This window comes from Convolutriloba macropyga, chromosome 13 (assembly GCF_964194025.1).
Source record: "Convolutriloba macropyga chromosome 13, txConMacr16.3, whole genome shotgun sequence".
NCBI classification, from domain to species: Eukaryota; Metazoa; Xenacoelomorpha; order Acoela; family Convolutidae; genus Convolutriloba; species Convolutriloba macropyga.
This window is the reverse complement of record NC_134480.1, coordinates 12,664,343-12,680,910: the sequence shown is the minus strand read 5'-3', so window position 1 is coordinate 12,680,910 and position 16,568 is coordinate 12,664,343. Positions and strand designations below refer to the sequence as shown.

At 35.6% G+C, this 16,568-nt stretch overlaps 1 protein-coding gene and 1 non-coding gene across 2 annotated transcripts in view; both read right to left on the bottom strand.

Moving 5' to 3' along the window:
- Nucleotides 1–3,955: 3,955 nt before the first annotated feature.
- LOC142351596 (xaa-Pro aminopeptidase ApepP-like) overlaps nucleotides 3,956–16,568 on the bottom strand; it is a 702,879-nt gene continuing 690,266 nt past the window's right edge. Inside the window, exons 10-11 of the mRNA XM_075403731.1 lie at nucleotides 5,542–5,738; nucleotides 3,956–4,527 (exon numbers count right to left, since the gene is read on the bottom strand). Of these exons, the coding sequence (XP_075259846.1) occupies nucleotides 4,058–4,527; nucleotides 5,542–5,738 (667 nt within the window). The 3' untranslated portion in view covers nucleotides 3,956–4,057. The remainder of the gene's footprint in view (nucleotides 4,528–5,541; nucleotides 5,739–16,568) is intronic.
- Nucleotides 16,211–16,284, bottom strand: Trnae-cuc (transfer RNA glutamic acid (anticodon CUC)). Its single transcript has one exon. It is a non-coding gene; the product is annotated as a tRNA-Glu (tRNA).

The following is a 16,568-nucleotide window of genomic DNA, read 5'->3' as shown; positions in this document are numbered from 1 at the left end:
CTCCATTTATTTTTCTTGGATAACCAGAGTTGTAGCAGTTGTTAAATTCATTATGAGTATATTCAGCAAACATTTACACTGTGGTTTCGATAACAAATTGATCCAACTTATAAGTTAATTGATAAGAGTCAAAATAAAATGAAAAAAGTAGCGTAAAAAATCATTGATTGAAACAGCTAAAAGTCTCCACTATCAGATAAGTAGTATTCAAATGAAAGCATGTGGCGATCTTCCTAAACACAAATAGCAACCAGGTGAAAAAATTGACGAACAGTGCCAGAAATCTCCAAATGTTTACTAATTTTGTTGCAGAGAATTGTTGTCAAGTTCAGTTAAACTATTTGTTAAAAACTGAAACCATATATATTTTTCTGTCTAATAAAAATGGATAAGAAATCTTAAGTGCTCAGATTAATTAACAAGACAATAAAAACGACAAAACTCAACCCAAACAACAAATTATTGCTTTTTAAAATGCTATTTAAAAATGTGACGATGATTAAAACAATTAGCTAACAATATGTTCAATTTGATGTTTTCAAATCTCTCTAATAAAACTACTGATAAATTTTTTTTTTTAAAAAAAAACAGATGATAAAACTTACCAGACGCAATAAAAATAATTTAAAAAAAAAACTTTTTTTTAATGCCTTTAAACTGAAATTGATGCAATGTCTTTGCGTTTGTGTCGATCTTGCTAAACAACAGTCTCCGAGTGCCCAAATGAAATCAAAAATCGAAAAAAAATCCTTGATAAAAATGGAGATCACCACAACTTCTCTTGGAGTCAGAAAGAAAACAGAGCACGTATACACTCCATAATGTTTGAATTGTAAAAAAATGAGATAGCTCATCAAACAATTTTTTTTAAAGTTGAATTGCAAAAAAGACAGTGCCCCAATCACACACTCAAAGTTTTTCGTTCTGACGGCCATAAAAAAAGGCGCACTGTAATAGCCAGCTGAAACAAAACAGCTTTTAGAAATAAAACTGCACTTTTACTGAACAGGTGGCGCTTTTTCCGTACAGTTTTCCAGCCCAAGAGAGAAGCAGGTGTTATCGAATAGAAATACATTCAAGATTAAAAGAATTTTTGAGCGAAATGTTCAAAAATTGATTACAGAAATTTGATACACGCTGGCATCTCTGATAGAAAATGTAACTTTATAAGTCCAAATATCGTATGATGCTTAAATTGCACACGCTCAAACCATTGGTTTGGGACACTATAGCTTAAAAAGTGAAAAGTTGACAACTTAATTTACTGTTCTGAAAAAATCAGGACGTAAAACTTTTTCAGCAGGTACTTTAGATCGCAATCAACATCTTAACATTTTACTTAATCCGCTCTCTTTTCATACAAAAAACGAACTGAATAACGTCAGACAAATTTATCTCGAACGACAAGCAGTGCAATCTATTTCGGAGGAGGCTGTAGCTGATATTTTTTGTGGGTGCTGATGTCCCGACCTACTACATAATAGACACCAGCATTGTCTACACGACCTTGAGGCCCTTATGATATCTCTTCTTATGCTTTTTTTGTTTCAAAAGCAAAAGCATAAAGGACTAACGTGACATGATAACGAAAACTTGGACTTGATAGGAGTCCAACCCCGCCAACTCCCTGATATCAGAAATTTTATAAACTATAAGCAAATAGCCTAGCTGGCAGATTTCCAGAAAATAGAAGCAATAGGTTTATAGATCTGCAGTCTCAGAAAAGTAAAAGAAACTGACGAAGAAAAATCTCTAGAGGTGAAATGTATTATTTTGATTAAGAATCTGTTTAATACATTGCCGCTTCTGTTAACTGCTATCAAATAATCTTCATTTACAGTGACACACCACTCACTTGACCTGATCTCCTTGAATTAAAACTTGAAAAAGTCAGATTCAAAGTGAGGAAGTCATTTTTGAGAGTGAAGTAAGTCAAGTTAGACCAAAATTTAATCACACGACTGATCAAAACAATCGCTCCACTAAGAGCAAAAATGACGTCACACACGCAATTCAGTTCAAATTGCATGAACGACTGAACAAAAAGCAGATTGCGACGTCATATGGTCGTAACAAAAATCTTGACGAAAAAAAACATAGCGGGACAAATCCTGACGTACAATTCAAAGAATTTTCACTGACTCAACAAACAACTAGACCTAGAACGGACTATTAAGGAATTGGGAAAACCATTTCTGAAAAAAAACCAAATCAAAAATTAAAAACAAACAAAACCATTGTCAAAATGCAGCATGTGAACAAAAAACCACTAACGAGAAAAGGAAAATTGGTTCAAACAAAAAGCTAGGCCTAGAATGAACTATGAATGGATTGGGAAAACCATTTAGAAAAAAATCCGATCCAAAAAATCTCTAAAATACAGAAAAAATCAAAGTGACATTGCCGCATGTGAACAAAAAACCACCAGCGAGAAAGCGAATTTTTGTTCAAACACCGTTTTCTCACTCTACTTTAAAATTAGAGCGCAAAATTTCAAGCCGCAAAACCACTCGCTTTTTCGCTCCACTTCCTGTTTCGGTGTGACCAAAATCACTACTCCAATATGACTTCAAAAATCATGAAAAAGGTTGAACAGATCTTTAAAAAAAGACAGCGCCCCAATACAATTCAAATTCTTTGAATTGTAAAAAAAGCCGAGGGAAGCACAATTATGGCCCCAGCTATCGCTATGCGGCTATTAATAACCGACTAAACGTCGGAATAATTGCTCTCGAACAACTAATGGGAGCTCTATTCAATTGTAACCTGCTTCAGTCGGGGGGCCTAAATAGAACTAAGAAGTTCAATAGTGGGCTTCAAATAACCACATTAGAGGTTAACATATACCACTATTAAGATTTAAAGTGAAAAATGGCACCAGTTTTGGCGAACTTTTCATTTGACTTTTAGTATTAAATTGCCATCAATTGAGTTCAGCTGCTTTAAATTGTGATTGAGAGAGAATTTTAGATCACGCGAAACGCAAAAAGTCAAGGTCTTAAAAGTCACTCGAAAAGTCAAAACGGACAAGCGCTAACAATCACTTTTATATTAGCAACAAACTTCATTTCAGGATGAAAGCAATTGAAATAACCCAAAATGAAGAAGGAAAGCTAGAAAAATTCACCTGCGATGTCAGAGAATCTTCTAGCACAAAAGTTCTGAATTGTTAAAGCAATGAAAACTCCTCCAAATTTATCGTTCATTTCTGGAGAAAAAACACCGATTAAAAAACTCTGATCAGTGAATGCAAAGACCTCAAAACATATTTAAAAAAACCTAAAGACCTCAAAAAACTTAATGAATTTTGAAAGAAAATTCTAGTCACACGTCAAAAGGCATTACACAGATGTTTGCACATTTTCTTTCAGTGTTTTCTCATTATAGCCCAACCAAAAATATCCCGCATTGTGGTATATTTCCGGTAATGGGGTCGGTCATACGCTCTATGACCACTGAGCTGGTTGGCTAACAGTCGATATTATAGCCGTCAAGGAACAATTTAGCAACCAGTTGGGTGAATAAAACTCAAGACTTGAAGCAGCACCACGCATTTTGATCTCTTTTTGACATTTTTTTCTTGATCTATTCGAGAAGGTCGAGACAATGTTTCACGCCAGAAGTTCTTAGCTATGTACACTACTTCACCAGCAAACTACTGCTTTCAAATTCATCTCAACAGATATCACTGATTAGGAGAGACGCTCTAGGATATACTTGTCTCAAATTCATAGAAAATTCAGATCGCGTAAATTGTAATTAGCGGAAATGTGAAAGCCGTGGTTGTTTTTAATGCATCGCCGTGGATTTCTGAAAATTAACGTTAATTTGTATGAAAACGGCTCCGCGTAGATTAAATTTCAAGCAAAGTTTTAAGGTAGCGATATTTATAGAATAGGCGGTGGCGGTGGTCGTTCACAATAAGCAAATTTATCACTTGACTCACAGTTAAAACCAAGTTTTTAAAATAATTTTTAAGAGGTCATATCAACGTAGATAATATTTTAAAAAGCTGTTCATTAACTAGTCACACCGAATTGACTGCAAGTAACAGAGTTCATAATGGCGCGGTCTGCTCTTTCAACCATTCAATCAGCTCTGTCTTTCCCAATTTTTCCATAAGGGGCGACAATTTGTCCCAACAAAGCTGATGATAGTCGTCGATCCATTTAACTTCATCCTCGCTCAGCAAATTTTTATCAATCAGTTTTCGATCTAACGGAACGTAGGTGATCGTCTCTGGTTTCAGAAATTGCTTTCCCTGGGTTGTGTATTTGGTCACGTGCTTTTTGAACACGATTAGAGATTCAATTCGGATTCCGAACTCTCCCGACTCGTAGTAGCCGGGTTCGTTTGACAGGATTACGTTTTCCTTGATACCCTCCTCTTGGGGGTTCGTTCTCCATGAAATGCTTTGGGGACCCTCGTGGACATTCAGACATGCACCAACCCCGTGTCCAGTGCCGTGAAGATAGTCCAGACCTACCTTCCAGAGGGCAGATCTGGCAGCACTGTCAATTTTGAAACCTGGAGGAAGAAAAACAGTTGATAGGAACATAGAGGATTCGGATCTTTCCTATTATACCCCCTTACGGTATACACTAAGCGGGGGGGGGGGGGGGCTTGAGGTAATGCTTACGTAACTCTGCTTGAGGTCACTGAGAAATTCTGGCGTTTATCGAGAACCGCAAAGCGGTTCGAGATTTCAAATCAAAATTTCGAATTGACTTCCGCAGAGTCAAGTAACCATGCTTAAAACACGAAACGCGCACGTTTTAAAAAGACGGAAGTCAACGGAAGTCAACTTCTGGCTAATTAGGAACTTCTGGCACAGCAGACTTTTGCATTTTAAAATGTTCAGGTGTGTTTTAAGGTATTATACAATTCTCGCCGGATTCTGTTTCGTTGCACACAACACCCCGTCCGTTTATGATCAACAAACGGCGTGATAGCCGAGAGGTAAGGTGCGTGGTTCACACGCCAATGATTGAGAGTTCAATCCCCTGCCTCCGTGAAGCTGTCTGTGTAAGGATGAGCTCTTACTTTACCATAGCTTCAGGTTGACCATAGCCTGACCAATGTTGGCTGCAATGATGGCACCAAGTGAAAGTTTCAGACGCAAAAAAAGTGGCTATAGTCACCAAAAAAAGAGCAATGCTGCTCACGAAAAGATCAGTCTGAAATGTGGGGAATAATAAGAAAAAGGGCAGCTGAGAACAGGCTACTGTAGGCCTAATGCTGTTCAGCTGCCATTACGCAGAAACCACAATTATTAATTATTATTATTATTATTAACAAACTATAAGTTGTTTTATAGCGGTTGTACAAATTGCGGTGTCAAAATAGCCCCCCCCCCCCCACGTGCACGGTTCTACAATTTTTATGGTCACAAAACTTGGGAGTAGATAGAATTAATTTTATTCCACCACTAAGCTGGCAGAAGGCAGGCACTAATATAAAAGATCTATTTCAGTTTCTATCGGAAAAAATGTGAAGTCATATTTTTGTTTACTTTTCGATCATATTTAAAAAAGTGCGTACCCAAAGTTCCCTCAGGGATGACCATTTGGGCCAGGGCGATGTGTCCTTTCAGCACCAGAGTGTAGCACTCCACCTGTTTGGGGGGAGGGGAAGAGGCCGAAGAGGGCAAAAGGGACACAGTTCTGGTGACGTCAGTTGTTCCACCCCAGTACTGCCCACCGGAGTCCACCAAATAGAGGTCACCAGGACACAATTTCCTATAGGTATTTAATACATATAGACATCTCAAGTCAGTAAAAAAGGTTTAATCTTTCATTTTTCAAATACAAGGGAAAACATACAGTAAAAACCACAATGAAATTTTGCCTTTCACAGCGACTTCCACATTTGCCTCCCCTTGTACTGAATAATAAAAAAAATCGCATAAAAAGGCTAAAATGACCCAAACAATTACTGTAAGTAATTGCTTTGTTTGAGAGCAATTTTTTTTTCGATGAGAACGGAATCCTAAAGTCAAAACGCATTCAATTACACGTCAACAAAAATGGAATTTTAAAAAACATATTTTAAGAAATGCATACATGAAAAAAGATTTGCAATAAGTGGTTTCTCAGGACGAAATTCATGAGATATCACTGAGGGCCTTAATTAAAAACTAGTTCCTTTGATCTCAGAAAAATTTCTCAAGTAACGCAAACAAGGCAGAATAAGTCATTCATCCAAAAAGTCTTATTTCACAAATGGTCCAAACTCAGACTCACAAATGACGTCGAGTGCATAAACTCTGTCAATGAGAGCAAAACAAAGTAAATGAAAACTCAAAAAAGCACAAAAAAATGGCTAAAAAACTAAAGTTTAGCTGACGTATATAAAAAGTAAAACCCACCAGGTAACTAAAAATCAGTTTTAAAAATCAGTCTATTTGAACGTAAAAATACAGTCCCTTTAATCTTTTTAATCAGTGCACTGTTTTTTAAATGCACAAGAAATGCAAAAAGGCAGGATAAGTCATTCATCTAAAAAGTCTTCTTTCGCAAATGGTCCAAACTCAGAATCACGAATGACGTTAAGTGCATAAACGCTGTTAATAAGAGGAAAACAAAAAAAATGAAAAGGCTGTTAATGAAAGAGAGAAAGTAACAAACTTCTTAAGTTTCAACGATATGAAGATTTTGCACTATCCTGAGCACTGGTATTTTTATCTGCGAGAAAGTTTTAGTCAATGTGTTAAAATGAAAAGAGCTAAGCGACGTAATGCGCCAATATTTTTCTCCTGGCATACAATGCTTCTCCAGAATCAAAAAGAGACTAACCTCCGTAAGCTTACAAAAAACTGGACACTTTTGCTCTCACTAAAACAAAGAGAACTTAATAAATCTCTTAACGAGTCGATTGCATTGGAAAAGCAAATTTTCATTGAAAAATTCAACCTTTCATGTTCTTCTCACTGTTTTAGGCTGCTGAGAACACTTGGCTTCAGTAAGTCCTGACCTTTCGTTATGTCTTATAGCGGTGTGTCTCTATGTCCTTTAGCTCTGAGATCGCAAATGGTTTTAATACTTTCTTTGGTTCCGATTTTTCTCCAAAAATTAAATATGATGTGCCAACATCTTATGAATTTTTGCCAGAGATCTGTACAGATAACTTAACGTTTTCAGAAACAGAGATAAGAACCTTTTTATTGCGCTGTGATGATTTGAGCTCTATGGGTGCTGATAATGTTCCTTCATTCAATCTTCGTAAGTGTGCGACTATTTTATCTCCAGCAGTTCAACAACTCTTTTAATGGGTTACCAAAAAGTGCACCTAGCCTTCTGTATGGAAGATATCGTATATTACGCCCTTACATAAAACCGGACCACTGAACTTGGTTGAAAACTATCGTCCAAAAAAATTTTAAGTAAACTTTCGTTGGAATTCGAACGTATTTTGTTGGATTTTATTTATCCTAAGGTGAAGTTTTTAATTTGGAAACAGCAACACGGATTCATGAATTTAAGGAGCACTGTAACTCAAATGATTGATTACTTAGATATTGTTTATAAATCTCAAGACAATAGCTCTCCTGCACTTCCTTTCAGTTTACTTTGACATCAGGAAGGCCTTTGACACTGTTCTTTATCACTTATTGCTGTCTAAACTTCAAGTTCTTGGCTTCCGTACTGGTTTGATGGTGCTTTTTGAGTCTTATCTTTCTGATCGTTTACAGTACGTCTAAGTGAATGACACGTTCTCTCCTTTCTGGAATGTGACATCTGGTGTACCAAAAGACAGTGTCCTTCGACCACTTCTTTTTCTGTTATCAATCAATGATATGCCAAATGTAATCTCACATGGGTCGTATGTTCTGTACGCTGATGATTTGAAAATTTTTCACATGCTGCGACTCACAACTTATGCAACAAGATCTTAGCGCCTTACAGCAGTGGTCAGTTTAAAAATGCTTGAGCTTTCATCCGTCTATATGTAAAATTTACCTTTCAATTCTGACCGTTCGCAAGTATTAAAATTTGGTGAGACAGCACTGGAATATATCGACTATTTTGAAGAACTTGGCTTCGCCATATCGAGTAATTTGAGCTGGCAGCGTCACATTGATACAAAATTAGCTAAATGCAAAAAAAATTTTCTATTTCATAAAGCGAAACGTACCTTTCAAGATCTCAGCAAGGAGGAAACTTTTATTGTATTAAAGCCTCGTCCTCTCCATCCTTCTTTACGGTTGTTCTGTAAGGCAGCCTTCCGTAACCTATATGCGCAAGCTGGAGAAATTTCAATCAAGAGTTTTCAGATGGATTGTTTCTGATCGCGATTATGTTTCTGCACTTCAGGGACTTTCGTTTTTACCAATTTGCTACCAGAAGAGATGACTATTCAGTCAGACATGGTTCTGCTTTGGAAAGTGATCAATAAACAAGCGGCGGTTGAGAGTGAAATACAATATAGTTTTTTCAACACAAGGTCATCGACTCTTGGACTTTTTAGCGTGCCTAAAAGCAGAAGTTTTGCTCTCAAGATAACTTTTTTGTCACGGCCACCAGATGTGCAAATGAACTGCTAAAGCTAAATGTTATGAAATTCGATAGGCCGCTGGGCATAGTTCATACTAAAGTACATATTTTTCTAGTTGAAAAACTTACTCATTTTAACATTGATATCTCTTGTTCTTCTTTTGTAAAATAATTTTGTAAAAATTTTCGCTAAAAATTTCTCTTGATGTCTGGACTGAATGATCTCTTCACTCCTGTTTTACTACTAGTCTTTTACTACTTCTACTAATACTACTAAGTTATTCATCCGAAATTACTTATTTCGCAAGTGGTTTAAAGTCAGATTCAAAAATGACGTCAAGTGCATAAACGCTGTTATTGACAGGAAAACAAAGTAAATTAAAACGCTGTTAATTAGAGACAGAGTAACAAACGCGAACAAAAAACTTAGCAAAAAAGGTTAGCTAACGTTTAGAAAAAGTAATACCCACCAGTAAATAAAACTCACTTTGAAACGCTAGTTTTAAAATTCAGTCTATCTGAATGCAAAAAACTACCATCAATTTAATCACTGCATTGTTTTGTCATAACACAATAGTTAATCTATAACACAACACCAAAGTATTAGTTTGCAAAAATTCTATCAACAAAGCTATATAATAATTTACCTTGCCTTATAATTCATACACAAAAAATCATTCAAAAATAGAAGCTTCGCTCCTGGGTGGGCTTGAACCACCAAACTTTCGGTTACCAGCCAAACGCTCTAGCCAAAGGCGCCACAAGAGCTGTTTGCTCTTCCCATGCAAACATTGCCGGTGAACTTACATAAACAGCTGCGAAATATACTGGCCTTCAAACAAATAGATAGAAACAGACACGAAAAATTTGATGAAGCTATTGATTCCTCCCACAAAACCTGTTAAACAGCAAACCGTAGAAGCTAGATAACTTCGACTGTCAATTATCTACAGGAGTCATATGAGTGGCGAAGTTTATTACAAATTAGCTCCTCTGACCGCAGAAAAAATCAATTTAAATTGGGTTTATAATGCACAAAAAATGCAAACAAGGTAGAATAAGTTTTTCATCCGAAATTACTTATTGCGCAAGTAGTTTAAAGTCAGATTCAAAAAATGACGTCAAGTGCATAAACGCTGCTAATGACAGAAAAACGAAGTAAATTAAAACGCTGTAAATGAGAGACAAAGTAACGAATTAGAACAAAAAATTTAGCAAAAAAAGTTTAGCTAACGTTTAGAAAAAGTACTACCCACCAGGTAACTAAGAATCAATTTGAAACCCTAGTCTTAAAGTTCAGTCTATCTGAATGTAAAAACTACAATCAATTTAATCACTTCATTGTTTTTTTTTATCATAACACAATAGTTAATCTATAACAAAACAACAAAGTATGAGTTTGCAATGCTTCCAGCAACAAAGCTATATAAATATTTACCTTGCGTTATAATTGATTCACAAAAAAATCACTCAAAATTAGAAGCTTCGCTCCTGGGTGGGCTTGAACCACCAAACTTTCGGTTAACAGCCGAAAGCGCTAGCCGAATGAGCCAAAAGATTGTTCGCTAGTCCCATGCAATTATAGCCGGTGAACTGACTTATATAGCTGCGAAATAAACTTGCCTTCAAAAAAAAAGAAACAAACAGGAAAAGTTTGATGAAGCTAGTGATGCCTCCTACAAAAATGGTAAAGAGCTAACAGCAAAAGCTAGATAATTTCGACGGTCAATTATCTTAAGCAGTCATAACACTGGCGACCTTTATTAAAAACTAGTTCCTTTGACTTCGGAAAAAAATCAAATGAAATTGCGCTCACAATGCACAAAAAATTCAAACAAGGTAGAATAGGTTATTCATCCAAAATTACTTATTGCGCAAATGGTTCAGTCAGACTAGCAGGTCCGTAAAGGCTATCTGAATGCATCTCATCTTGAAACTTTAACTATTGATAGTTCATTAAACACTTATTCGTGATAACTGGTGTACATGCGATCGTTTCAATGAATTGTTTTGCAAAACTACTTTGGACACCCTAACAAAAAAATGAAGGGAGCCAAATATGTCAAAGAGAGGTTTTATTCGAGTTAAAAGTAATAGACGTTCTCACAGAGCATTAAAAAATCAAACCGGATAGAATGAGGTATAAAGAGGGAGAGAAAAAGATCGATAGCAGCAGGAAAATATAATGAGTCGGAGAGCAAATAGCTTCAAAATTGCAAAAAAAACAAAAGACATTAAAAGAAGGTTGAAAGCAGTGAAGGAAAACAGAAAAAAAGCAAGAGTCTGGCAGATAGCCAACGGGAGCCAAAAGCGAAAAGGGAATTAACAAGAAAAAGTGAACGAAAAATCTAAATAGATGAGAGAGGAAAAAACAGAAAGAATACAATACAACAAAAACCATAAGAACATCAGGAACCCACCGTAAGAAAAACCACGAGAAAGAGAGAGAGAACGCAAGAAAAAAAGTGATAGAATGAAGGGAAATGGAACAGCTTTGGAAATAGAAAGAAACCGAAATCATGAGAGAGAAAGTACAAGAACAGCAAGATAGTGAGCAGGCGCAAAAAGCAAAAATGTGAGTTCAAAAATATCAAAGTTAGAGAAAACACTTGAAGAGCAGAAAAAAATAGAAGATCGCACAACAGAAAAAAAGAAAGACAGAGAAAGAAACTGACGAAACTGAATTTACAACCGCTCAAAAGAAGAGAAAACAGATCCCGGTTCCCATAAGAGAAAACAGATTCCGGTTCGCAATTAATTCCGGTTCCCAAAAAAAAGGTTGAAAGCAGGGAAGGAAAACAGAAAAAAACAAGAGTCTGGGAGAAAGCCAACGGGAGCCAAAAGCGAAAAGGGAATTAACAAGAAAAAGTGAACGAAAAATCTAAATAGATGAGAGAGGAAAAAACAGAAAGAATACAATACAACAAAAACCATAAGAACATCAGGAACCCACCGTAAAAAAACCGCAAGAGAGGGAGAGAACGCAAGAAAAAAAGGTATAGAATGAAGGAAAATGGAACAGTTTTGGAAAAAGAAAGAAACCGAAATCATGAGAGAGAAAGTACAAGAACAGCGAGATAGTGAGCAGGCGCAAAAAGCAAAAATGTGAGTGCAAAAATATCAAAGCTAGAGAAAACACTTGAAGAGCAGAAAAAAATAGAAGATCGCACAATAGAAAAGAAGAAAGACAGAGAAAGAAACTGACGAAACTGAAGTTACAACCGCTCAAAAGAAGAGAAAACAGATTCCGGTTCCCATAAGAGAAAACAGATTCCAGTTCGCAATTAATTCCGGTTCCCATAAAAACGATGAATGTGCTAATGAGAACACAATCGATGTGCCTAATACGAGGAATATGCTGATAAAAAAGAATAGTTGGCAAGCCTTTGCCAATGCTTTTAAGAAGTCATCAAACACAAAACTGAATTGGACAAAATTAACAAAACATTATCGAAAAAAAAACAATGACGGAAAATTATATACCTGTCATGTTTTGTATGCAAAAACTTTTTAGTAACAGCCCTTAAAGAGAAAATATCCTCTATTGAGCGCAAAAGAAATTGTATTTATCTCAAGACCTCAGTTTTGTCATAACTTTTTGGCACCTAAGTTTGGTTTTTGCATCGGCACCTTTTGGATGTTTTACACTTCACAAATTTTGTTTGCTGAATTCTTCTGTATTAAAAAAATTTTGTACAGGGAAACTTTGACAAAACAAACTTCCATCATCCAACTTTTAATCCTTGACGTTTTTGGTGAGAGAGTTTTCCTGAACAAATTCTTAAGACAACCTTTTTCATCAACAACATTTTTTTGACAATGAATTACGAAAAACAATGTTTTTTTCGGTCAGAAACCCTGTTTGTCTTGAAACAGCTTCGATTATTTAATATTTGAGCAACTAATCGGCCAATGATTTTTTCTACATTATTGTTTTTGTTTATTGGAACACCGATTATTGTCGTTTTCTTTTACAAAGAGATTTCGGCAACTGGCTTTTTAGCAAAGCAATTTTCGTTAGATGACACGACCTCTTGGCAACATTTTGGGTCAATGACCTTTTGGCAACACTTTCCGGTCAATGAACTTTTTGTAAAATTTTTCGGTCAATAACCTTTTAGAAACATCAATCGGCCAATGACCTTAAAGCACCATTTTTCGGTCATTAACCCCATTTAAGCAACCGCTTAACCGTGCTCTTCGGTAGTACTGCTAAAACATGCTGCTCAGTGATGCCTCTAAAACATGCCGCTTTATGTGCTCACGAGATTAATATATAGATTCACAAAATGACGACGCCAAGTGCATAAACGCTGTAAAGACAGGAAAACAAAGTAAATGAAAACGCTGTTAAAGTGAGATAAAGTAACAAAAGAGAACAAATAATTAGCAAAAAACTTAGCTAACGTCTATAAAGTGATACCCACTCGGTAACTAAAAATCCATTTGAAACGCTAGTTTTAAAATTCAGTCTATCTGAATGTAAGAACAACAATCAATTTAATCAGTGCATTGTTTTTATCATAAAACAATAGTTAATCTATAACACAACAACAAAGTATGAGTTTGCAAAGTTTCTAGCAACAAAGTCATATTCTGATTTACCTTGTCTTATAATTGATATACAAAAATCACTCACAAAAAATTTAGAATATTTGCTCCTGGGTGGTCTTGAACCACCACCAGCCGAACGTGCTAGCCAATTGCGCCACAAGAGCTGTTCGCTAGTCCCATGCAATTATAGCCGGTGAACTGACATATATAGCTGCGAAATAAACTTGCCTTCAAAAAAATTGATAGAAACAAACAGGAAAAGTTTGATGAAGCTATTGATGCCTCCTACAAAACTGTTAAACAGCTAACAGCAGAAGCTAGACAATTTCAACTGTCAATTATCTTAAGCAGTCAAATAACTGGCGACCTTTAATAAAAATGAGTTGCTTTGAGTTCAGAAAATCAAATGAAATTGCGTTCACAATGCACAAAAAATTCAAACAAGGTAGAATAGGTTATTCATCCAAAATTACTTATTGCGCAAATGGTTTAGTCATATTCACAAAATGACGACGCTAAATGCATAAACGCTGTTAAAGACAGGAAAATAAAGTAAATGAAAACGCTGTTAATGTAAGACAAAGTAACAAAAGAGAACAAATAATAAGCAAAAAACTTAGCTAACGTCTATAAAGTGATACCCACTAAGTAACTAGAAATCAATTTTAAACGCTAGTTTTTAAATTCAGTCTACCTGAATGTACGAACAACAATCAATTTAATCAGTGCGTTGTTTTATGATAAAACAATAGTTAATCTATAACACAACACCAAAGCATGAGTTTGCAAAACTTCTAGCAACAAAATTATAAATGATTTACCTTGCCTTATAATTGATACACAACAAAAGCATTCAAAATTAGAATCTTCGCTCCTGGGTGGGCTTGAACCACAAACCTTACGGTTAACAGCCGAACACGCTAGCCAATTGCGCCACAATAGCGGTTCGCTAGATCAATGCAATTATAGCCGGTGAACTGACATATATAGCTGCGAAATAAACTTGCCTTGAAAAAAATAGATAGAAACAAACAGGAAAAGTTTGATGAAGCTATTGATGCCTCCTACAAAACTGTTAAACAGCTAACAGCAGAACCTAGACAATTTCGACTGTCAATTATCTTAAGCAGTCACATAACTGGCGACCTTTATCAAATATTAGTTGCTTTGACTTCAGAAAATCAAATGAAATTGCGTTCACAATGCACAAAAATTCAAACAAGGTTGAATAGGTTATTAACCCAAAACTATTTATTGCGCAAATGGTTTAAAATCATATTCACAAAACGACGAAGCCAAGTGCATAAACGCTGTTAAAGACAGGAAAACGAAGTAAAAGAAAGCGCTGTTAATATGAGACAAAGTAACAAAAGAGATCAAATAATTAGCAAAAAACTTAGTTAACGTCTATAAAGTGATACCCACTAGGTAACTAAAATTCAATTTGAAACGCTAGTTTTAAAATTCACTCTATCTGAATGTAAGAACAACAATCAACTTAATCAGTGCAATATTTTATCATAAAACAATAATTACCAAAATTTGAGTTTACAAAGCTTCTAGCAACAAAGTTATACAATGATTTACCTTGCCTTATAATTGATACACAAAAAAAACACTCAAAATTAGAATCTTCGCTCCCGGGTTGGCGTAAACCACCAACCTTTCGGTTAACAGCCGAACGCGCTAGCCAATTGCCCCACAAGAGCTGTTCGTTAGTCCCATGCATTTATAGCCAGTGAACTAACTTATATAGCTGCGAAATAAACTTGCCTTCAAAAAATAGATAGAAACAAACAGGAAAAGTTTGATGAAGCTATTGCGGCCTGCTACAAAACTGTTAAACAGCTAACAGCAGAAGCTAGATAATTTCGACTGTCATTTATCTTAAGCAGTCATATAACTGGCAACCTTTAACAAAAATGAGTTGCTTTGACTTCAGAAAATCAAATGAATTTGCGTTCACAATGCACAAAAAGTTCAAACAAGGTAGAATAGGTTATTCATCGAAAATTGCTTATTGCGCAAATGACTTAGTAATATTCACAAAATGACGACGCTAAGTGCATAAACGCTGTTAAAGACAGGAAAACAAAGTAAACGAAAACGCTGTTAATGTGAGACAAAGTAACAAAAGAGAACAAATAATTAGCAATAAACAGCTAACGTCTATAAAGTGATACCCACTAGGTAACTAAAAATCAATTTTAAACGCTAGTTTTAAAATTCAGTCCACCTGAATGTAAGAACAACAATCAATTTAATCAGTGCGTTGTTTGATGATAAAACAATAGTTAATCTATAACACAACACCAAAGTATGAGATTGCAAAGCTTCTAGCAACAAAATTATATAATGGTTTACCTTGCCTTATAATTGATACACAAAAAAGCACTCAAAATTAGAATCTTCGCTCCTGGGTGGGCTTGAACCACAACCTTACGGTTAACAGCTCAATTGTGCCACAAGAGCTGTTCGCTAGTCCCATGCAATTATAGCCGGTGATCTGACATATGTAGCTGCGAAATTAGCTTGTCTTCAAACAAATAGATAGAAACAAACAGGAAAAAATTGATGAAGCTATTGATGCCTCCTACAAAACTGTTAAACAGCTAACAGCAGAACCTAGACAATTTCGACTGTCAATCATCTTAAGCAGTCACATAACTGGCGACCTTTATCAAATATTAGGTGCTTTGACTTCAGAAATCAAATGAAATTGCGTTAACAATGCACAAAAATTCAAACAAGGTAGAATAGGTTATTCATCCAAAATTACTTATTGCGCAAATGGTTTAAAGTCATATTCACAAAATGACCACGCCAAAAGCATAAACGCTGTTAAAGACAGGAAAACGAAGTAAATGAAAACGCTGTTAATGTGAGACAAAGTAACAAAAGAGAACAAATAATTAGCAAAAAACTTAGCTATCGTCTTTAAAGTGATACCCACAAGGTAACTAAAAATCAATTTGAAACGCTAGTTTTAAATTTCAGTCTATCTGAAGGTAAGAACAACAAACAATTTAATCGGTGCAATGTTTTATCATAAAACAATAGTTACCAAAGTTTGAGTTTACAAAGCTGCTAGCAACAAAGTTATACAATGATTTACCTTGCCTTATAATTGATACACAAAAAAAAACACTAAAAAGTAAAATCTTCGCTCCTGGGTGGGCTTGAACCACCAACTTTTCGGTTGAGAGCCGAACGCGCTAGCCAATTGCGCCACAAGAGCTGTTCGTTAGTCCCATGCAATTATAGCCCGTGAACTGATATATATAGCTGCGAAATAAACTTGCCTTCAAAAAATAGATAGAAACAAACAGGAAAAGTTTGATGAAGCTATTGATGCCTCCTGCAAAACTGTTAAACATCCAACAGCAGAAGCTAGATAATTTCGACTGTCAATTATCTTAAGAAGTCATATAACTGGCGACCTTTAACAAAAATGAGTTTCTTTGACTTCAGAAAAAACCAAATGAAATTGCGTTCACAATGCACAAAAAATTCGAACAAGGT